General features: G+C 35.4%; 1 protein-coding gene across 3 annotated transcripts; it reads right to left on the reverse strand.

Moving 5' to 3' along the window:
* Nucleotides 1-269: 269 nt before the first annotated feature.
* Nucleotides 270-22,608, reverse strand: LOC137402132 (uncharacterized). 3 transcript variants are annotated; one of them, XM_068088618.1, is made up of 12 exons: nt 22,522-22,608; nt 21,574-21,759; nt 20,045-20,258; nt 19,831-19,883; nt 18,592-18,874; nt 18,135-18,248; nt 12,027-12,228; nt 10,787-10,937; nt 6,818-7,039; nt 5,617-5,769; nt 5,232-5,324; nt 270-889 (listed from the first exon to the last, which is right to left on the reverse strand). In XM_068088618.1, exons 1-12 carry the CDS (start codon nt 22,603-22,605, stop codon nt 788-790), a joined length of 1,857 nt encoding a protein of 618 aa, XP_067944719.1. In that variant the 5' UTR covers nt 22,606-22,608; the 3' UTR covers nt 270-787. The 3 variants fall into 3 exon arrangements, with proteins under 3 accessions (XP_067944719.1, XP_067944713.1, XP_067944706.1); XM_068088612.1 differs by having other exon boundaries at nt 12,027-12,225; nt 19,795-19,883; XM_068088605.1 differs by having other exon boundaries at nt 19,795-19,883.
* Nucleotides 22,609-23,387: the final 779 nt, after the last annotated feature.

A 23,387-nucleotide genomic window follows, 5' to 3' on the forward strand; every position in this document is an offset into this window, starting at 1 on the left:
GCTTTTATTCAGAACGACAATACCTACGGAGCATGATGCAGAACATAAAAGTTCTCTGCGTCGCTATTACGCCGAGAAATGCAACTGTACATTTATTTGCTGCATTCCCAAGGTGAGACTGCACAGCATTAAGAGGAAAGAAGCCTGATGTGACCTAACAAAGGGATGTATAAGAGCAAAGTGTGACATCAAGGAAACCGGGCTATTGTGAAAAACAATGAACATTCTATTGAAATATTAACTCGATTAACTTGACAAGTAAATATTGATTAAACATCGTTGCGTACTTTATTGAAATGAAGACCATTTAAGAAGGCGACCTTATCTAATGTGACATATGTAACATTTCAAGTTGAGATAAATGCTATAATAGTTGAGAATAAAGCTAGTTAGCGTAAGAATCATAAAAAGTCTAAGCACAAAGCAAAAAGAGAGAAGTCTACAAGCAACACGATCCAACTCTCAGTGGGATATCGATAAAATATCAAGCAAAAAATGAAAAAAGTCTTTTGTAACCAAAAATACAAATTGAATTTTACTAATGACTAAATGAGAGCTACAGAATTTTCATTATAAATGGAGATCTTGCAATGCAAGGACATGGTATAGTAGAATAACAAAGGTGCAAAAATAAAACATTGAAAAGTTATTAAGGCGCAAAAGTAGAAGACAACCTGCCGAGGAATACGATCGAGAAGGAATCTGCTATTGCACAGTAAACGTTAAGACAAAAAATGACAAATGAAAACCTGAAGCACAAAGTAGTGGACATGAATTCAGGAGTATGTCAGTGAGAGCCGAGATGTGGATACTCCTCTGGTAAAAGGGTAGTATTCCGACAGAGTGGGCAACTTCGATCTCCTTCACCAGCCACCCATTTCTTCAGACACTACATAAAATAGAAATCAGAAGGTGATATGAGAAAAAAATTGCCGCCGCGCCTGCCTTTTACTTATGCTGCAGATTTGACAAGCTGTTTAACACCAAGGCAATAATAACAACAAACATATTTAAATTCATGACCCTTTTACATCGGAGCAACTAAGAAGTTGTTCCTGCGCTTGCAAATGTTTTTATCGGGATTGGTTTCATAAACAGTTTCAAGAAGGTTGCGATTGTGCGCTTTTCAATTGCAATAGATCGTTCAATAAAGTCTTTACGGAGTCGAGTCGTCTTTCTTAAAGTCTCGAAACTTCTTCAATAAAATCATTAAGACTCTCTTTGATCTGGTAAAAGCTGTTTGGCTTGTCTTTGTATAAACTATATGTATAAAAGTGGTAGATGATACAATTCTTATACTTGTATAACGTAGAGTAGATATTAATGAGTTCTCTTTAGCGTATTTATTACACTACCTTTCGTAGTAACAACCATTGTTATATCACCTTCCATTGTATAACCATGTTTTAAAAACCAAATCACTTTTACATGTCTGAAAAATCCAACTCAAATAGTGAAAAGAATCTATGAGACAAACCCAGAATTTGCCTTCTGGAACATTGTAAGATGAATTTTAATAAACGGAGACAAGTTTGTGCGCAATGCTTTTACAAAATGTTTCTAGAATTGTGAGAAGTCAACTGCCTAGAGCAAATTAACTCTTATTTTCAGCGACTAAAAATAAGATATGGCCTTTTTGGCATGTGTCTACAAGGTTCAATGACAGGCTGCAGCATCATAATATCTATTTGAACAGCAAACCACTATGTGCATCATTGCTGTTTTTCCTAGCAGCATCGGCTAATTTTTCATACCAGCATATGATTTGCAGTAAAAGACTCAAAAATTTACATTCCTGAGTGAACAAGAAGACTTGCTATATAATGTTGATGTAAAACTCATAGCTAGAAACATTCCTGAGGTTATCAGAGCAATTGACTGTACAATACTGCTTTCCTAGCGGTTTATATATAATCCTATTGACTGCATTAACTGATATACTCTGACAGTTTAATGAGATGCCCAGCTAGGTAATTACTTCCCTTCTACTAGTTGTTAAATTCTAGCTAAAATGCTTTGGGCGTGTCAGGCTGCTGTCAAGGGCCGCTCAAAGCTTTTAAAATATCAGCGTGTAATAATAGGAATAAGGTAAGTGACTCAACAACCCCTTATAATAACTCCATGCATTTATTCATTTGTAGTATGTGAATAATGATATACTTGTGTATTATACCTGCTATACAATTTAGATAGCATATGCATGTATGTCGTTAACAATTAACAGCATAGCATTAATAAATATAGATTTCACCATATAAACTCAATTCAAGAATACAATATTAAATTTTATCATTCACATAGCTAAAACTAAACAAAATTAACAGAGCTAGCATGATTTGTGTAGCATTGTTTAGCAAATTCCGTCTCACAAGACATTTCTACTGCCTTAATTAAACATGGAAATGTAATAAAAAAATGCCATTTTCTATTTTTACATGGAATGTCTCCCTACGACCTTTTACCTTTTACACTCTTTTAGCAATGCTATGTGCACTTGAGAGTCATTTGCTATTGTGGCACTTAGCTTTGTGGTTACGTGCGCATGTATGTAGATATGATGATGATATACCTGTGATATGAATGTTGCGAGTTCAACTCTGCTACAGAGGTGATTTTTTGTTGCTAAAAGTTTATTGCTGTAACTGGACAGAAAAACATCGAGATTTATTTACTGTACTTTTCAGACTATCCATCGTTCTTGTTTACGTCATCAAGCCGTTTGCACATGCGCTCGTTCACGAAAAGGCCGCCATATTTGTAAAAAACGATTGTTATTCTTTTATTTAATAGTATTTTTTGGTGTTGTTTTGATACTACAATAAAAAAATTGCAAACAAAGACATTGTTTTCAAAAATTTATTGCAAAAGCTTCGTGTTTTTAATGATAAAATTTGTCTATAAAGATGGCCGACAACGATAAAATGACACCACGAAAAAACGAAGGATTAGCCGCTACTTTTTTCTGATGTTTTGAGCCATGCGGCTTATAAAAGGGTACGGCTATTTTGTAGTTTTTTCTTTCACCGCTAGGTGAACCGGAATCTCCGGTTAGTGCGCCTCTAGCGGTGAAAGAAAAAACGAAGCAATGCCTAACGGTACTGTTCCGTTAGGCACTGGGTTAAAAAGCATCCGTTAATACGGAACAGTTCGCAACAGCGCTGTTCCGTTTTAACCAGCAAAGTTGCTGCCGTATTAAAAAGCACCGTCATGAGTTCTGCGGCCTATACAAAAGGTGCGGCCTATGTATTGTTTCATTATCAGTTTTTTTCAAAATAAAGCAGATGCGGCTTATATAGAGGTGCGGTTAATAGTCCGAAAAGTATGGTATATAGAGATTATCAATGCCTGACTCTCCACTAGCGCTAGGCTTTCGTTTGTTGCATCTACTAACTATTTGAGTGGCTTAATATTTTCAAACAAAAATTGAAGATATTGACACATTTTTTATTAATACGGTAGTTGTTTTAGTTGTAAAGCCTTTTTATTTTTCCTCTACCAACACTGGCACTAGTCTTCTTTGGATTCACGATTTTAAAGCTGACAAAAACACTATGAAGTACTGTTTAATATTGTTTGAGCAATGTAGCACCAAACTGTACAAATAACTGCATACATGTGTATAAATTTACAAAACTGTAATGTTTCTAGAATAGTGCTTCAGATGGCGAAGCAGAGATCTGCTCCAATTCTACTATGTACGGACGCCGAGGTTTACCATCCACCACACAACGACTACAAACTTTCTCTCGATGTGAAAGCTGACCTACCATCTGATATATACAGCTCACACACTAAATGTAATATGGGGAAAGACAACAAGAATAACCATCTACTTGGCATCTTAAAAAGACAAACGAATGATGTAGAAAAATCCTTCCAAAAAGGACTCATCAAACAAAAGAGCATACCAATTAACCCAATCAACTCTCTCTCTATAAAGTTGAACAAACAGCAAAACAGAAGGACATTGACAAAAAGCAAAAGGACAATGACAAAAACAAATGAAAAAACTTGCAGTAGAATGCAAATCTGAAAACTACTGTAAGCAACAAATGCTATCGCCTAGAACTAGAGATGCCCCGATTCTAAATTCACCAGCCGATTCAGATACCGATCTGATATACCAATCCTAATTGAAAAATAATCCGATTCGGATACCGATTCAGATCTTTTGTGTTGCATAGATAGTTGTTCATTTTATTATGCAAATACAAACATAATGCAAAGAAAACATGAATATTATTGTATTTATTTGTTTACATTTATGGAAAAAATATATATACATATTCACATACTGATATACCGTGCATGTAGTAACAAAACAGTCCCTGTTTCTTGTAATTTGTAAATAAAGGTAATTACTGTTAGTGGTACAGTTCTATCTGTGATAACGCAGTCCCTCTTCTATTGTTGGCTGAACTGCTGTGCCTGTACAAGTTTAGAGCAAATCAATGTTTCTTTTAATTACCGTTAGTGATTCAATAATCTCAGTAAGACATCTCTTTCTTCCATCATTATCAATGTAGCCAAGCATAATGAAGGGGGATTCACTTGCCACAGATGTTGGAGGACAGGCTACATACCGATACGCCAATGGGGTTACCGTTTATTGTACAATACAAACGATCCATTGTATCGTCAGGATCAAGAGAGTGATAGATAACTTTATGCGTCGACTGTTTAAATTACTTTCGTAATGCTAGTAAATAGAAATATCACACTGCGTTCTTGTCTCCCATTTTTGTTATCTTGTTCGTGATTGCCTGCAATAAATCCTATCGCTGTAATTGGGAAATACCACACTTTTCGTTTACGTTCTGGGTAAAAAGTTTCCTTCGCTGTGTTGATCAGGTTATAGACATGAAATAAATTGTGTGGCAGGCCTGAAATTCATTAAATAAAAGTAAGAAGCTTACAGCTGATGATTTTTTATTAGTATAGCAGGCTAAAATACTGTTTTCTGCTAAATGGTTGATCTGTAAAAAGTATCGGAAGGTTCAGATTTTTTAAGAAAAGATCGGCCGATACCGATTCAGATACTTGACACCCATATCGGCACCGATACGGATTCCGATACCAAAATCGGGGCAACTCTACCTAGAACCAACGTGACCTCTCAGTCTACCGAGATGTAGGATTGCATGAAATACCTTTGTCACAGCATATAGTAAGCATTGAAATTATTTCCAATTATGCAAGATAATAGATACAGAGCATGATGAGATGCCCACCTTATAATGAAATGCATCGTGTCCACATTCTAACTTTTTGCGAGACTTCTTAGACATCCGCTCCATACAAATAGCACATTCCTCTCCACGAGGCTGAAAGTGAAAAAAATTCCATTAGAGTGTTAAATGACATACATAGCTAGGCCTTTATTTATCGCCAAACATTTCCACAACATGTGCGCACAAGACACCAAAATGAAGACAAAGGCTACTCCAACATCTATATTTACACTTATTCAAGCAATGTTCTGAAACCATCATTCGAATAAACATTCATAAGCCTGCACATTCTGAAGTGCAGTATTTTATCTTTGCCATCGACTGTAATGGCATCGACTGTAACAGTTGACAATCTGGAAAAGTACTCATCTTCTTTTTAACTTACATCTAAATCCGCCGGGGTAAGAGAATAATCCTCGCTATTTGCAGGCTTGCTGCTAGGAAGAGGTTGAGATTTCTTTTGCTTGGACTTGAGATATTCTACTGTGTTGACCATTGGCCTGTTCTTCAACTCACATGCTCCGTGCGCATAAACACACTGCAATGGACCATATTTAGATAAATACATTGCAGCGCCTCATATGTACATAAAAGTGACGTTTTCATGTCTTGGAGTGATATTTGTACAGTAAGACAAAGTACCATTTCATTTTGTTTATATTTCAATGTCGCTAAACTACCAAAAACTTCTACTTCGATATAGCCGTTTCCCAGTCAAGGCTAGGTTGAATTTCGCAGTTTATAATCAATTACAGTCAAAAGGCACAATGTTATCTTTGTTGAATTCAGCTAAATTAAAACGCAAGCGCTTCAAATTATACCGATGTCACTTTGTCCTGACTGTTTTCAACAAACGTACATTAAATTGGTAGGGAGGATATGCAGAAGACAAACAAAGCATCAAAAATGATGCATAGCCTGTTAAACAAGTCAGAAATTTCCAAAACCTTTCAGACTAGAAACAAACTTTTATTGCTGATTGTCTGACAAAGGCAGGAGTTGTCTTAACACTCAGCGCTAGCGTTAGGTATGTAGGACAATATCAATGCAAGAGGTTTCTGCCATTTTTATCCAAAGAGTGTGTGGTGAGGAGCAAGTGAAATAGAGGCAATATCTAATACACACTCGCAATAGCCAGTGTTTGATATTCGTACATGAACACGATAACTGTAACTTGACTTATCTGATACTGTAACGCTGTAACTTATATGATACTCATACGCGTTGTAACAGGTGATGAGCCACGAAGACAATTTAAGGCTCACAATAAAATATGGAAATGTGCAAAATGCAAACGTTCTAGTGTAAAAAAGGTATGCATGTTTTCACAGCAAACAGAGCTGATGTTGATTATGCTTCTGGATAATCGAAAAAGTAAGAACTATTTTTGCCTAGGACAAACTAAACATCTTGGTATGGCTTAAAAAACTATCTGAAAATATAATCCTATGCTCATCTGTGGTAGATACACACTCATAATTATCTGGCATAAAACTCTCGGGCGTCACTATGACCTCTATTATGATGTCCTGATAAGACATCCTTGGTATGTCAAGAGATGCAGTGAAACAATAAGAACAACTGACCTTCCTATTGTTGCATTTCCCTTCCAGATACCTGTCACACAACTCCTCCTTTGGAAGGGGACGCAACTCAGCTTGCCCGTGAGCGTACACACAGCTACCGGGCTTCATGTGGCATTTGCCGGTTGTCTGGAATGATAGACAGAGCTCTGTGCGATACTTGAGAAGCTTGAGCCGTGCTGGACAGAGCTGGTTCTCACAAGGCTCTTCATGGTCTGGTACAGCCTGCAACACAACCAAAGACTGCAAGAGACCTGCCATTTCATGTTGCAAAACGGTGATATCCAATCAACAGCTAGGTGTAAAATAATGATATCCAACTCACAACCAGTAACAACAGTAATAGTGAGAACAAACAAAGGTGGGACAATGCCAAATTACTCATCAGGCTTTTAGTTAAAAACTAACTATAAAGAGAGGACAACTGCAAGTTTTTCCAAAAATGTAGAAGTTGAAGCAAAGCGCTGCTCCTATAATAGTTGATACTGGAGTTCACAGAACTACTAAAACTAATTGTTCAATTCTAACAACTGCAATTAAAACTTAAGCTTGAAATTAGTTACTACATGTAAATTTAAAATGCTAATGAAATAACAATACAATATTTGCGTCAAGTTTCCAGCCAATGCCATGGATTCACATAAATACAGTTGAACCTGGACTTAGAATCACCTCAACATGCGAATTCATGTCCAACATGTGACATGAAGTCTGAAGTTTTGGAATCATGACACACGCTATTCTCCTTCAGATAGTTTGGCTCTAAGTAGTACGAATATTAAATGGTGCTTCATACTTCCTTCTTTAGGTTTCAACCATATGTTTTAAAATTGAGTGCAAATAACCTGCATAGTGAAAATAGCAATGCTTTTCATTTAAGTAAAACAAAAAATTATAAAAAACAAGTGAACATCTTTGGATCAACTTGAAAGAAAGATTTCCGAGCAGTGCAATGATCATTGTGATACGTGATGAGAAAGGTTAACACCAGTGGAAGAGCAGAGGGTAAACACTATTATTAAAAATAAGATGTAAAAAGTAGCCAATATAAATAAGTTATTTCATTTAAAATATACATAATCCGAGTTAGACCAACTCTGTATAGTTATTGTGACCTCTACCTATGCACTACCCATCCCTGTATTGTAAAGGTGAATTGACAATCAAAATCTCTTTATTGTTAATTGTCTTATTTAGTTTGGTATTTAAAATTTGTATATTTAAATTTTGACATATATCATATTTCATTTAATTCAATTCAGAGCCCAAAGAACTTCTAGATAATACTTTCGATAATTGCACTTAGCATTAAAACAACTGTTCTATATAAACTAAGTGCAATTATCGAAAGTATTATCTAGAAGTTCTTTGGGCTCTGAACTGAATTAAATGAAATATGATATATTCTTGTAGGAACAATTGGTCTAACATATTACAGTTTAAATTAAAAAGCAAATAATAAGAATGAATTTACTTCGAAGTCAAACTAGCTTGAAACAAGAATGTTCTAGAGTAAGAGTGTAAACAACAGGAATAAAAGAACAAACAAGGAAAGGATAAAAATAACATATCAAACAATGTTCTCCTCAAGATCACTGAGTGCAAGTTTGTAACAACCGCAAACAAATTATTATAAATAAAGCCTTTAAACTCAATATTGAAACCGTATGAGAGAGAAAACAAAAAAAAACGAATGTGATTATAAAAGATTTTCTAAACTGCTAAACAATTTCACAAAGATGATAATCATGGAAGCACTTTTACTGTCAATGATTTCCTTTAGTCACTTACGCCTTTATAATTATTGCAATTAATTACAGAGTTCATAAAACTATAGCTGTAGAGTGCACTTGCACACAGTTAAAGAAGTCTAGAGATCACGACTGGCCAGCACAAAGGGCATCAAATGATTTGACCAAACGTTTGACAAAGCAGCGCAACTGTGCCACTCACCGCACTGCTGATATGTAGCCATGGCACTTACTGACAACCAACAACCAACGACAACTCTGCTATCTTCACAATTAAGCCAGCATTGGATCTATTGCAAAGTTCATCAACAAGGTTCTAGGAGAACATCTGATACAACCATATATCTTCTCTTGTGCATTTATTAGATGCATGTATATTGTGCATGTACAGTACTAATTGTATACTTATTCCAAAAGTAAACTAATCCGAAGTTAGGAACAATGCCATGATAACAGGGCCAATATTGGAAAGACATTGCAGTGAGAATTCATATTAATAAGTTGGCAGATGTGCGCGCAAATAGTTCTACATTGCCAAGTATAAACCATTCATTTTTTATCAAACAGCAAGTATCTCGTTTCCATGACAACTTTTTAAACAGTGCTGTCCTATAAAATTTTGAATTTTTGCAAACCGGTGTTATGCAAAATAAGACCGGGGTGCTAACAGCAATGTGTTAGGATCAAGGAAGTGCTGAACAGAAAACTGAGTTACCAGTTGATATGGTGGTGAACTAAATTAGTCAGAAAAAAATGAAGACGTGTAGAAACAGCTCTCTACTTTACATGTATATTATTATTGGCCATTGTCCATCAAATGTTCGATTGTTCTGTCACAAAACAATCTTTATTGATTGATTGATGGGTGATTAACTCAGTCTGTTAGAGCATCAGTCTAACAAGCTGAATGCCATAGATTCAAGTCCCATATTGGCCAACATTTTTATCATCTCACTAATCGCGCGTACAGAATTTTATGATTGGATAAAGTTGGCAGACTTGAAACAACTGCTATTGTAAAGCTTAAATAAAAGCCTTTGACATCTGTACTACACTTTATCATTTTTGACAATTTAGCAATAATTCAAAAATCATATTTTATTAACAACGAATCTCAAATAAAGCTGCGTTCAGATAGAAAGAACTACTATGAAAATTGTAATTTGTTCAATAAGGAACACTCATTTCAAAAATTGAATATACAGTAGATGCTATTATAATGTAAATTCCAGATAACATATAAAAATGTTATACAACGTAAAGTGTCTAGTCACGAGTTCTCAAATTCGATTTGACCGTTGATCTATCTCACCGCGCTTGCAAGAAAATGACGCGCGCATAGCGTTATACCTACATATAAACGTACAATGTACATGTATACAACTTTCGCAACAATCTAGCTCGTCATGATACATCGTCAAATGTGACGACAAAACATAGCATAGGGTAGCTGCGCATTGTTCATTAATACAAAGGCAATCGATTGGTGCAGATGTTACAGCGTCGTCCACCAAACCGAATGTCCCGAGTTGGAGTATCGTTTAAAGTTCTCTTTTTTATCCTAACCTTGAACCCTGGATACAGATAGACGACGGACAGGTAAAATATTTTCACTTTTTTATATTTTCTTATTTTCATTCTTCAATATATTCCACTTTTTGTAAAATATTTGTTTGTTTTGCTTTCTTGTAGACGTATAAAATATTTATTAGTTTTACTTTGAAGAGTACACGTTGCTGTTTAAATAAATAAGCAAATTGTTGTAAATGAACAACGAAGATGTGCGTTCCCATCAAATTATTGTAGAATTACCGCATTCATGGTCTATAAAAACCAGTGAGATTGATCATAGGACAGGAAAGTTGTCTATGCAAACTAATAATACTGCAGTTACGGTACAGCCCACAAGTTAAAAAAGTAAAGTTTTTCCTTTTTGTATGCCCAAAGGGGTGAGAAAAGATCTTGGAACGGATTAGGCATTTAACATGTATTTTACTGTTCTTATAATGTAAAGTCTCTATAAATTAAATGTTCCTAGAATGGATTATTTACGTTGTAAGAGCGTTGTAAGAGTGCGTACTATATATAAATTATTTCTCATTCGGTATTTATGAAGGCTTAAGAATGGAGAAATTGTATGTATTGATTGAGCCCACACAGGGACAGTTAACCTGCCACTCCATGTTTTAATGATAGCAATAAGAAAATTGTGCTAACTTACCCTTGCTCTTACAGTCAAGCTGGCAGGCTTGAGGATATTCTTGCTCTTTGTGAGTAGCCGCTCAGCGTCCCTCATTAATTCAGTGAGAGGTATGTTCATGTCGCCATGCCTCTCATTTCTAACCCCTTGTAAGACAGCAATTACCTCTGGCCTAAACAGCAAAAGCAAAGGTGTACAGACAAAGGATAATAAACATTAGTCAGATTTGCTAAGCATTATTTTCAGGCTAAATAGCAGAGAAGGCTCTCAGCTAACACATATGAAGGCATGTGTTAAAAATTGCTGACAATAAAGGCACATTATCCAATGATTGATGAAAGCCTGATAAGTTGTTGAAGATTATATATGTCCTTGAAAATATTAGATCAAACAAATTTATGCGCTCATTACTCATTACTTACTACATACACAGATGAGATGTGTCATGTCGTTTGCGTAACCTCCATGTCTAAAGGAACATGTTTGACTATGTTAGCCAAAAAGAAACTGACGCATCTGCCATTAGCCAACAGGTTTGATTCTCACTGAACAGGATCACAGTTCCATTTCATTAATTTCCAGTACGGTGATTTTATTTGAGATTTGCTTTCGAAGTGTAACAACAGGTGCTTTCCAAGTGTGACAACAGTATTTCACACAAATAACTATTTAAGTAGAATAAATGGAGATCCTCTAACTTGGTGTAAATTGGAATTGCTCATGAAACCATTTCGATAATTCTAGCTGGCTAAATCAGTTCAGACCCAATTTTTTTCAGTTTGATTAATTTCATGAACTCCAAATTATTTTTGCGCTTAAGCTTTTATTGTTTACGCATTTTGTACCTTGAGCAAAGACATAGCAGCGCAAATATTATAACTGTTACAAATTGCTGTTGATCCATATTCGATAATTAATATGCTGATAATGAAAAACCAGAAAGGACGGCATGACCTTCACATGACCTTCACACGGCTAAGACCAATTCTCATTCATCAATCTAATTGTCATAGATGTCTATGGGAGGCATGTGTCACCACAGCAGACATTTACGCTAGGCATTGGTCATACATTTTGTCAGCGTATGTAGCCAGGCCTTTATATAGCTGCTTTACAAAGAGAAAATCTAAGGGAGAGAGTTCACCATTTAAAAGAATCAATCGCTTCTTATCAGAAAACTGAATAACTTAACTTGACTATCAGTACAAATAATGGACGTGTATTAAACTTGGCGAAACATCCTTGTTACAACAAATATTACCTTGTCAGCTGATATTTATCCTGGACTGCAATAACCATCTGCTCAAAGTTAGCACCAACTTCGGGAATAGCGCCCATTCCTTGATGGTTAATAGACATTGGCAACTGTTTGGCTGCTGCTGATGGATTAGATGCCGGCCTGCCCTTTCTGCTGCCAACAGCCTGCCAGTCACCCTCCATTAGACTGTCAGATCCAACAGCTGCTGCAAAGGAGTGGAGAAGCGAACTGCAACTTAGCAAGAGGTCAAGAATAGATGCTCTAACAGCTGCAGTTGCAGCAAACTAAATTCTGCAAATATTTCCTCTTTAATATTCACTTCAAGTACAGCTGATTTTCAAGACAACTCGGAGTTATCTGGTCCTGCACATTATAATTACTTTATAGAGTGAATAAAAATATTTTGCTAAACAAAGCTCTCATCATTCAATTTAAGTGACTAGCAGTTCTACTATTGCTGCTAAATTATTGCTATTACTATTGCTGCTAAAAATAAATTTCATCCTAAATCCTCAATATATATTACAGTAAATAACACTGACAATTTCAAGCAGGCTTAAAATTGTCAGTGTTATTTAATGTGATATATATTGTCAGTGTTATCAACTTAGGCATGCATTATAGATATGTACACTATGGGTCATGACTAAAAATCATCATTATAAATAAACTCTTTCAAACATCATCGATTCTCATTTAAAAGAGAGCAAAATTGCCAAGGTAATTTGAGCAGCCGTTTTTATTTACTCCTTAATGAATAGCAGTCAGAGACGCCATTGGTTTAGCTACGGCAGTGCCAACTCTTAGGTAGCCTTGAAAAGTCTTGATCGTAGGGAATTCAGTTATTCCATCTGCCCGCTTTTCTTTGCTCTTCAATTTAGTCATTTTTCATAAGACATTTGGCTAGCCGATGATAATAGGCTTATTCAAAAGTACAAATCCACTACGCTTTCAATCAAAGTAAAATATTACAGCGGCTACTATGTAGACAGGATAAGCTGTCTAAACAAATGCGCAGATGGTTTCTTACTACATTCCCTCTCATCAAAAACAAAGCAATATCTTCCGTCAGGATTGAATAATCAATTGCCACTAATTGTTCTTTGTTCGCTAACAAATGCCATAGTTAAAAGCTGCCTAATGATAACACTGAGCTTTGGCTTTTGGCCCAGGGCGTTCACTATCAACCTTCATATTATGGGAGAGCCTTTGTGTATGCCTATGATATGTAAGGTATTTCCCTGAAATGTTCATCAACTGATATGCTACTCGAGAAAACCCGAATACAAATACTATGCGAGTCAAACCAGTATACATATGGCCACAAATTTTATAAACCTAACTCTTGCTACAGATATTTTGCTTGTTGTAAGAGAATTAATTTCTGCTAAAGATTTTCTTCACAGACACATGCTCAGTTTTTTTTCACTGAATGCTTGAATTTTTGTTCTAAAGCTTCAAACGAAAGTTATTTTTAAATCAGATTTTTGCACCAACATTTGTTTCTACATTAGCAGTTACCACAGACTCATTTGCACCAGGCTTATCATTGCCAATGCTGTAATACATACTAATCGGAGAATTAGAGTCAGACTAGTAATAGTAGAATCATATGTTTGATTAGTGGCACCTGGTTGAGATTATGTAGCAACATTTGCTAGAGAAATGTTAGTCGTGATTATTACTAGTAGAAAAGGAAAATTACTATTACGAGAATGGCGGGACGTGAGTGTTTTTTGTTTCAGATTAGGAGATCCTGCATACTCTGAAAAGTGTTTGAAACATTTAGAATCCATATCACTGTCTGAAATATTGTTATGAGAAACATCCCAGGTTCAATGTTGAAGAGTTTCACCAGCTTGTTTCACAGAAAGATGTTTCATTCACAGACAAGAGTCGTTTTTACTTACTATAAGCTACGATAAAAAACCTTGGCAACCATGATCGCTACGGTAGTTGTGAATAATGCCTACACTCTGTTATTTGGTGGAAAGATAATCCGACACCTTAGCTATATTATAACAGAACTTTAGGTAAATCTATTAAATAAATCACCCGTAACTACCACAACCTGCTAAAGGGGCTTTCCACTAGAACGACCCGACCCATATAGGCGAGGCACTTTTGGTAGTGAAAGAATGAAATTTACTTAAAATCATCTGAGCATGTCTTATAATCTTAATGACAAACAGTGATACCTAATTAGAACAAGATTCAATTTGTGTCAGGAGTGATAAACTATATTGCCTTTCGACAAATCATCCAATTTCATTATTGACTTTGTCCAGAATTCCCAAACCTACATCATGCAATCTTTTAAACAAGCTCGCATCCATTGAAAAGTAGAAATCATGGATAGCTTCAAATACTCAGATTGGACTTGACTAAAAGGTAGACTAATGCAATTTGTTTACAATAACCTGAAAAATTGAAATATTCAATTTTTTAAAATTACAATTTAGCATCTGCTAAGAGTTTAGGTGTCTGTAATTTAAATTAGTTTATGAATACCGATTTTGATTAAAGAATAATTTTATATACGATCATATGAAAATATTTTGCCCTTGAGTAAGGTTAATTGAAAATTTGGTATGGCGATGGTTATGAAAAGTTATTTTCATAATAAAAATACATTGTGCGTTGGTTTAAATCGGAAAAGCATTTATTGTTGGGGCACTAAGATATCAACTTTGTTAAATTGTCTGTAACCACTTCAGAATGATTCATTTCATCTATTTTCAAAGCAGGATGCATCACTTAGCCATGTTTGCCATCATGCCTTGCTTCAAATACCATAATTCACATTCCAGCAAATAGTGCTTGTTTTGATATTTGAATCTTGTCAATTATAATTATTAAAAGCTTGGAGACAAATAAAAGAATTCAAACACAATTTTAATATTTTTGTAAGTTGAATATAGCATTTTAGAGCCACATCCTAAATCAAATATAGTATACTAGCATTAAGCAGGCGCTATTTGAAATTTATTTTAATTTTAATCAACACGCATGTAGATTTTAAATGAAATTTTCTACACCGCTTTCATGAGATCAATCCATGAACTCGTTTATTACATTAGATTATTACATTGTTACACAGATACATTATGGTGTTTTTATATGGAAAATGAGAGTCGCAAGATTGCCAATGAAGCCTGGTATTGCTTGGAGTGGGTCTGTGGAGCCTGGCATTGCTTGGAGTGGGTCTGTGGAGCCTGGCATTGCTTGGAGTGGGTCTGCTTTTGCACATTAAGTAAGCCGTACGTAGACATCGTACGTAACACATAGAGGCCTGGTGGTCTGTTCTTATAACTCTTCCCTTACACAAGAATTTTTTAATGTCACGGAACACCTTATTATAGCCTCTCCTAGTATAGGAAAGTTTATTCTGCAAAGCTGACAGGCAGTTGAGTACATACATAAATCCCAATATTTGTCTTTTTCAATCTTTTGTTTTTTGTTGTCGCTGTGTCCAACTATAGCGGTTAAAAGCAATGAAAAATCCCCACTGCATTGGAATTAAATTCGCACTGATTGCCATTGCAAGTATGCAAACATGTGTGCCTAACCACAAGGCTGAGCCATTTTTATTTGGTTTCACTCATCCATGTTATTTATCCTTATCGCGATTAAAGCTAAATACGTACATTTTATTCTGAACTAGTATTACCTTTGACGTTTGTTCTTCTTTTGAAATTTTTTAAAAGTCGATTTAAAATATATTATTCATTTTGTTATCTGCTATTTTCAACTGTACCATTTTAATTTTAAATATTCCGTTAGAGTGCGACTGTAACAGCACAATTTTGATTGTCAATTTCCAGCAATCACTAGAAATTGTAAAACTAAAAAATCTTCACATGAACATTCTCCAGTAGGAATTGCCTCTACATCCTCTCTTTGTTCAGTCACACAAAGTACCCTTGTGCGCTTTGCTGATGTATTTAATTTCGATATCTCATTTTTATGTTTGTGCCAGAATTGACAATCGAGACGTACCAGTATCGTCGTACTCAAAATGTTGATGGATAGCTTCTCTAGCAATAGTAACCTTTTTTTAAGCATATGCTTATACATGTATGTAGTCTTTGTTATTATTAATTCAAAATATTTGTGATGTTTAGTTGGTTATTTTTTACTTTGTTTTAATTGTATCAGTATCAATTCATTTTTCATTGTAACCATTATAATAAATCATACTTTATTCAGCAATCACTTGCTAATTATTTCACAATTAAACATCTTTACAGTTTTATTTTTCCTTCTAATTCTTCCTCTAGTTATATTTTTCCTCTTAAAAACACTTATATCATAATATAAAAGTTAAAAGTAGTTTGAAAACATTTACAGTTATGTTTTTTTCTCTTAATAAATTTGTATTGCACAAAAAACACTTTTCTCACAATATGAAGTTTAAAAGTTATGATGGTAAATGTTGTATACTTTAAATGAAAACAAACTTCTTGTACAGACTTTTTTATTACTCGGGCGCCGCCGCCCCGCTTTCTAGTATACTTATAAAACTCTGATCATTTTGCCCAATTGATCAATATTACTCAATTTTGGCCAACATCAGAAATATACGTATTAGCCTACTTAACAAATTATTTTTTTTTCAGTTTGAGTAAAATTTCCTTTATACTCTGAATGCTACTAGTAGCTGGTACGTAACAGTTAGCTAGCTATCAGCTATCAACTAGTGGCTGGTTCTTGTTATAGTTGTTGAGTATACCTTGGTTGGAACCCAGAAAAAAGCTATTGGCTACACAATCCTAACGCTCACACTATAACACTGACCTGGTTATAAGATACAGTTTAGATACCTAGTTCAACTGGCCTTTGACTATAACCTTTTTATACTAAAATTAAAACATTAAAACAAAACGAGTTGATAAATATTTAATCAATTTGTTCGAATATATAGTGAACCTATTTTGTAATAATGATTGACTTACAGTATTATTTTTATTAAAAATAGTGGTCCAATTAAATAGGCAGTCAACAAACTTTTGAGCAATAAACAAAAACCATAATTGTACAATATTTAGAATGATGTTATGATTATTTCAATGGTTAAAAACAGCTTAAATACTTGATAAGTTTATTAATAAGTTTAAATAGAATGAATAATAAGGAGTCTTGCTTGTGTATTCACTTGGTTCCTAAGAAACAGCAGTTCCTTTTAAGACATTTGCTCCCTATTTGCGTGTCACGCTAACAGTCATAAGATGTATGACCGGAGTAAGGCTGAGTAACTGAACAACCGACGATGCGAACGCGTAGAGAGCGATGTACAGCGCCCCCCGAGTCACAATGTCTTTGTTATTCGATTTTTTAACCTTTTGACTAGGAACACAAGTGTTGTTTTTTTGTCTCTGCCATGCGACATTTTCTTCGCCATACGATATCAGCAAAAGTTTCCTCGAAATTAAGATTTGGAAGTCAGTGTGTTGAATGCGTTGGAGTAATGTAGATACCGATTGGCTGAAAACGCTGACGCTATTCGCCGAAATCCTTCTCACAACGCGTCTAAGAAATACAATGCTCGTTCGTTCTCAGTTCAGCATTATTTGTTATTAATAATCGATAATATTAATTATTGCGAAAACGAAACTGGAAACAAATAGATGATAAAATTTTAGATGACAAAATTAACGTTTAGTAAAATACATACTAACACTTACAGTGTAGCTTCAAGTGTGTGTTTAGTAAGCTAAATACATTTAAATTAAATTCAAATTTCATGTTATACGTCTGTGTCGGAAGGTAAGAACTCCCTATGGTATGCACATAATACATTGTAATGTTACATTTTATTGCAGATCATAACCACTAAACTAGCTACTTACTGTAGGTAACTATAGTTACTAAGGTTAACATACTATTTTGTTCCTAATTTTGAATATGTACAGTACGTATATGAAATTTTGAGGCTTTTTACTAGGAGGTTTTTTACATTAGATAACTACTGTGGGTTTCTATACCACTCTATATGATATTTTCACCTTATGATGCCAATATCAGAACAAATTAAAATCGTATGGCGAGGGTCCACTGTAGTTATAGAAGCAGCCGCAGTGCCTATAACATGTGCAAAATTTTAAAACTTACCGATTTGTGACCATTTTTGGGAAGATGGCTTGCCTGGAGAAGGATGCTGGTAGTCCAGGTCGAGCCGATCCAATCCCATAGCACCGGATATTGACAGGATGGGCTGGTGTGGCACTAAAACATATTGGCATGGTATACAAACTAGCATGGAACATAGCAACTATAATATATCCAATCAGAGAGTGTGCGCTGAAAACGGAATGTGTATGGCTTCACCAAAATTATAAAAACATACAAAACAATTTCAATTGCAGACAGATTGAACAGCCATTGGGTTATACAAATATATTGCTGTGGATAACTCAACGGTTGGTTATGTTGCAGCTCAAAATTATCGCTCCAAATAAGAGTGTTCCGCGAGTCAACCAAGGTCAGCCATTGTACTCTATGCTTATCTACACTCTAATAATCAGAACTCATCTTCCGCTCATCAAACTCAACCATACCTCTCACTTACCAAAACTTGTTGAAGGAGATGATGTTTTCGGAATCACATCAGGCTTCGACGATGAAGCTGAAGAAATGGCAGAACTTGAGTAGAAAGGCATAGTAGCGTGACCATTGTGTTGATGATGAGGCAAAGAATTGTCTGAGCTGAGCATCCTTAAAATCTCCTCCCCGCGGAAGCCGTGCATGTCAAGGCCGGTGAACTGAGATGTTGCTGTTGGGTGACTAGCCATTGCGAGATTAAATGCATTTTGATGATTCGTAGTGGAGGCAGTGAAACCAGATGAAGACTCCTTGATAGAAAAAAACCTTGAATTATAATATGACCCATATTTCACAGCCTCCAAAGTTGGGTTGATTTGCAACCAAACATATTTCATGCATTTTAAACATTTTGATTCAATCTACAGCCGTTTGTCTGTTGCACAATTCACTCAACTTTCCTTGACAACATAAACTGCCTTTTATGGCCCTCTTTCTCAACTTTGAATGTTAACCCTCTTGAAAATCTTCATTTTGGCAAGCACAAAGAAGATTCAACTATTCTGAAGATTCTGAGATAGAACTTAAATCGTTCTATGATCTCAGACAGCATAATTATGCTAAAATCGTACATTCAAACTGCAAGGTGGGAATGATAAAACAAATTAATGGTTGTGAAATAAATGGAATCTAATTTCTGCAATTATACGACACTTTGATCAGGCCTGTTTTCTATAAATAGATTACAATAGCTTGACAAAACAGGGTAATTACAACACGACTATATCATACAGATAAATACACAATAGAAATGAAAAAGGATGTGATCGACTGACAGAGAACATATATCTTTTACTACACCAATATTGTAGAAATTTGAAACAATGAGATAATACACCCTGTCGTTACAACCGATGAAGTAAATGACCCTAAAACATCTGTGTATGTTCACATTATTAAAAACTGCACGGGACTGACAAGGCTCAATGAATTGGCTATCAACACCAGCTCAGTTTATTTGAGACACTGCTAAAAAGAAAAAAGTTGAAACATAGTTTGAAAGGTCTGAAACAAAAGGTATGGGAGGATTGACACTCGTACATCGTTCAATTTAAGAATCTATCAGAATCCCGAAGCAGTACTGAGAGCGCAACAAGGAAAGATAACCAAAGAAACCTGCTATCTCAACAAAAAAAAAACAGACAGACAACCACAAATAGGCTACACTGACCGTTCTTGATGGTGAATTATAGAGTCCATAGCCTACCTCTGCTGTCCGAGGGAAATTGTATGCACCGGCTGTGAAATTGCTCATTCCTCCTAAAGAATAAAGCACATACATACGCATACATACATACCAGTCTAATTAGGTGGAAACTTCAATAACAGAATGTCTTTAATAATCATTCCAGAACCAAAAGGTACATCAGCCTGAGTAAAACAGCTTTGGGTATAATAATCAGAGATAGCAAAAATCTCACCTTGGCCTACCAAAGGAGAATATGAAATCTCTGTCCCATCACCCACTCTCGGTAAATTAGGCATAAGAGATGGGGCTCGTGAACCACCGGGTATCGTGGGTGTTACAGGTCCAAGCCTGAATGTGTTGAGATCCACATCCTTATCCTCGACATGTGGCAGGTCATTTAGCTCATGCCCATCATTCAACGCATCCAAGTTGAAGTTGAGAATTTCCTATAAATATGAGAATTCGAATATCAATGTTTTTGAAACAATGAAAACCGCGGTCGTCATCCGAATGACACAGGTTTCAACACTAATAGTTGATTATTTATCCACATAAACTATTAACACGAAACAATTACAAATACATACTGGTAAACCGGTGCTCAACAAAAATACATACTGATGCCACCATGAGACTTCAGAGTAGAGGATAACACTATATTTAAGATTTTCAATGGCACGTCTGATCATATGATAATTCTAGCATGGTAAGCTTATTAACAAACATTAGAATAATTTAGGCAATGCTTATTGCCTGCCACTAGACTGGTAAAAAGGTTCCTGTCACGAAGGGAGGGGGAGGGGTCAAAAGTTATGCAACAGAATATATTACTACCCCTGCAGAATAATGCTCAGTAACCACAAATTGTCCTCATGAATAGATGACAGACATTCATGCCGGCTCTATACACAACTGTATACCTTAATTCTATTCCAAGTACTTGTTAGTTCCGACTATACTATCTGACATTCCGTTTAAAGACTAACCTACCAGCACATGCTTATGATGCCGTAAAGTAAACGAAAGCAGCTCTGGCTGCCAGCCTTTCATTTAACTCCTTACTACCTATCAAGATGGAGTCTATTCACCATATAAGAAATTACGTTAACAGAATAGTGACTGCTTAAAATGTTCATCAACCTAATGACAACCTTGAAATATAAACAGGTGCCGCAAAAGCTCTGATACACTTGTGATATGAAACATTTCTTTTTCCTTTGCTTTCATCACTCAACATCATCCAACATATTTAGCCAATTAAAATGTTATGAGAGCAAAACTTTCAAACATACTAGATGGGAATTAACTCATTGTAATAAAGTACTGCTTAACAATCTCACTTATGTGATAATTAACAATAATAACAGCCAATTTTTTTATTTTGATCCTATATCACCAGCTAACAATAACATTGAATGAAAATAGTGCACATGAGAGCAACTAAAATGGTTGATGCAATACATCAAACACTTTCAATAACTTATTTGTCATTGCGAAAGGATCTTCAGCTATTAAAAACAATGCCATAGTCGCTTCATTTAGCATGACCTCAACAGAAGTATGTTTCTTGATGATATCTTCCATACATATCCTTATAACAACCATCAACCCGAACAAGAAACTAGCCGAATAAAAATACACATAGCCATAGAGAAAGCCAGGTCTGTGAATGCAAAAGCTTTGTACAAGTAGCTCAAATGTCAAAAGCATAAACTACAAGTTTAATTTGTTTTACAAAGAAGAAAGACGAACTAGAAATACCTGCGCTTTGTGTTGCAGCTGCTCTGTAGTGATGGTGCAATGCTGAAACTCCTGCTGGAGTTGTCTAACCTTCTCCGAGTCATAACTGTAGAGGTTGAGCTTGTTGCTAGTCTCTTTCTCAAGCTCTTTCAGATGTAACTGAAGCTGCTGTATGTACTGGTCTCGTCGTAAGAGCAGCAACTCTCTCTGTTAGACACACAGAGTAACCATTGTTTTCATCATTTCTTACTTTGGAATAGGACATGTAGGCCGCATGCTGCACTTATTATAATATGGCACCCATGAGCGTGCCAGTAGATAATTAAACTATGAACTCAACTTCAACACACAATGACAGCGAAAGATAAAAACTAACTACAGGCGTGGCCAAAAGTATTAACGGCCCTGTCTTAGTTGTCTAGTTCATTTAGCAAAAATTGAATTAACTCTGAATAGACTTTACCTACTGTATAATCTATTTAAGCCATGCGTATCGCACATCATTTCAAAGCTGAAAATCAAATCTTTCTAATGAGATTAAAACCTCTAACAATAAAACCATTTTTACTGAGGAATTGGCCTCAGGGATTAACTCCAAATTTTAACACAAAATATTTTGTCGGTTATATATGCCCCAGAGACTGCTGGGATAGTTTTATTTTAGATGAATCTTTTTAAAGGATAGAAAATCTTCTGAGGAATCATTTGATACGTATATTGTCTGTTCTGGCGCAGAGTGGTGGTAAATAAGCAAAAACCTAATTGGTGTCACAAAATGATGAGGGGTGGTAATACTTTTGGCCACGACTGTAAGTCTCAAGTATATATGGATGTAAATGCTCACAATTCCTCTAGATATAGGCTGATGACGTAGGAAAGAAGTGTTCAAATTTGCACATAATTCTCCTTTCGCCATATTAAAACCAAGTTGTCAAGATACAAAACCAATTGAACACAAAGATTCTTTACCTCTGCATTGTATGCTCTTATCTTATAATAATAGACATCATGAACCTCCCGGTCAGTCTGGGTGAACGCTTCCCGGCTAGCCATCAGGCTACCTGTAGGAAATTTGATTAGAAATGAGAGCACGATCCGATCCGTAATACATCAAATAGTGTCATATGAAATCACTTAGCACACATTGAAAATCTAAGCTTCCAACAGGTTTGAATAACACTATACTCTTAGCGCTGTTGAGCAATCAAGTGAATTATTTCGTCAGCTGTCGGTCTTGTTCCTTAGTGTGAAATCGATTGGCATTTTTAAAATAAAACATTATTACTAAACCAAACATGAAGACTTTAATAATAAATGGCCGATCTTGGCTCAACCGTCGATTTAATTTTAAAAACAAAAGAAACTAACAAAGATGGTTTAAAATGAAAAAAAGATAATTATTGTTGGGAAAAATACTGACAGTTTCTAAAGAGTAAGTCTGATCACATCAATTACTGCTTTTACATGCTTAAAATCCATGTTGCAACACCTTAACATATTTATAAACAATAAATAAACTTGGGATTATTTAAATCAAGCTAGCAGTAAGCCCAGTGATGCCCAAAGGTGGGTGCTTAAGAGGCTGGTTCTCAGATATCAGACTGGGTTTTGAGGTCCATGTTTTTAGCGACCTCATGGAAGGCACAAAGCATAATATACGTGTGAAGTTTGAATGATATTGGTCAAAACGTGTTGAAACACAACATTACACATACTACCAGACATACGCACACACAATGGCAAAGCTGGGTTTCTTAATATAAATAATGTGTTACCAATAGGTTTGCAAAAACATATCACATTGTGGGAAGAGAGTGATTAAAAGGTATCTGACA

This window comes from Watersipora subatra, chromosome 1, assembly GCF_963576615.1.
Source record: "Watersipora subatra chromosome 1, tzWatSuba1.1, whole genome shotgun sequence".
Taxonomy (NCBI): domain Eukaryota; kingdom Metazoa; phylum Bryozoa; class Gymnolaemata; order Cheilostomatida; family Watersiporidae; genus Watersipora; species Watersipora subatra.

Bases quoted from the DNA above. Each gene is read 5' to 3' on its own strand.
- LOC137402132 (XM_068088605.1), bottom strand. From the start codon at position 22,605: ATGGCTAGCCGGGAAGCGTTCACCCAGACTGACCGGGAGGTTCATGAT. The intron at 10,938-12,026 runs GTAATATTTGTT...TTTGCTGTTTAG, and splicing joins GATAAATATCAGCTGACAAG to GCCAGAGGTAATTGCTGTCT. The intron at 7,040-10,786 runs GTAAGTTAGCAC...GTTGTGTTGCAG, and splicing joins GCTTGACTGTAAGAGCAAGG to GCTGTACCAGACCATGAAGA.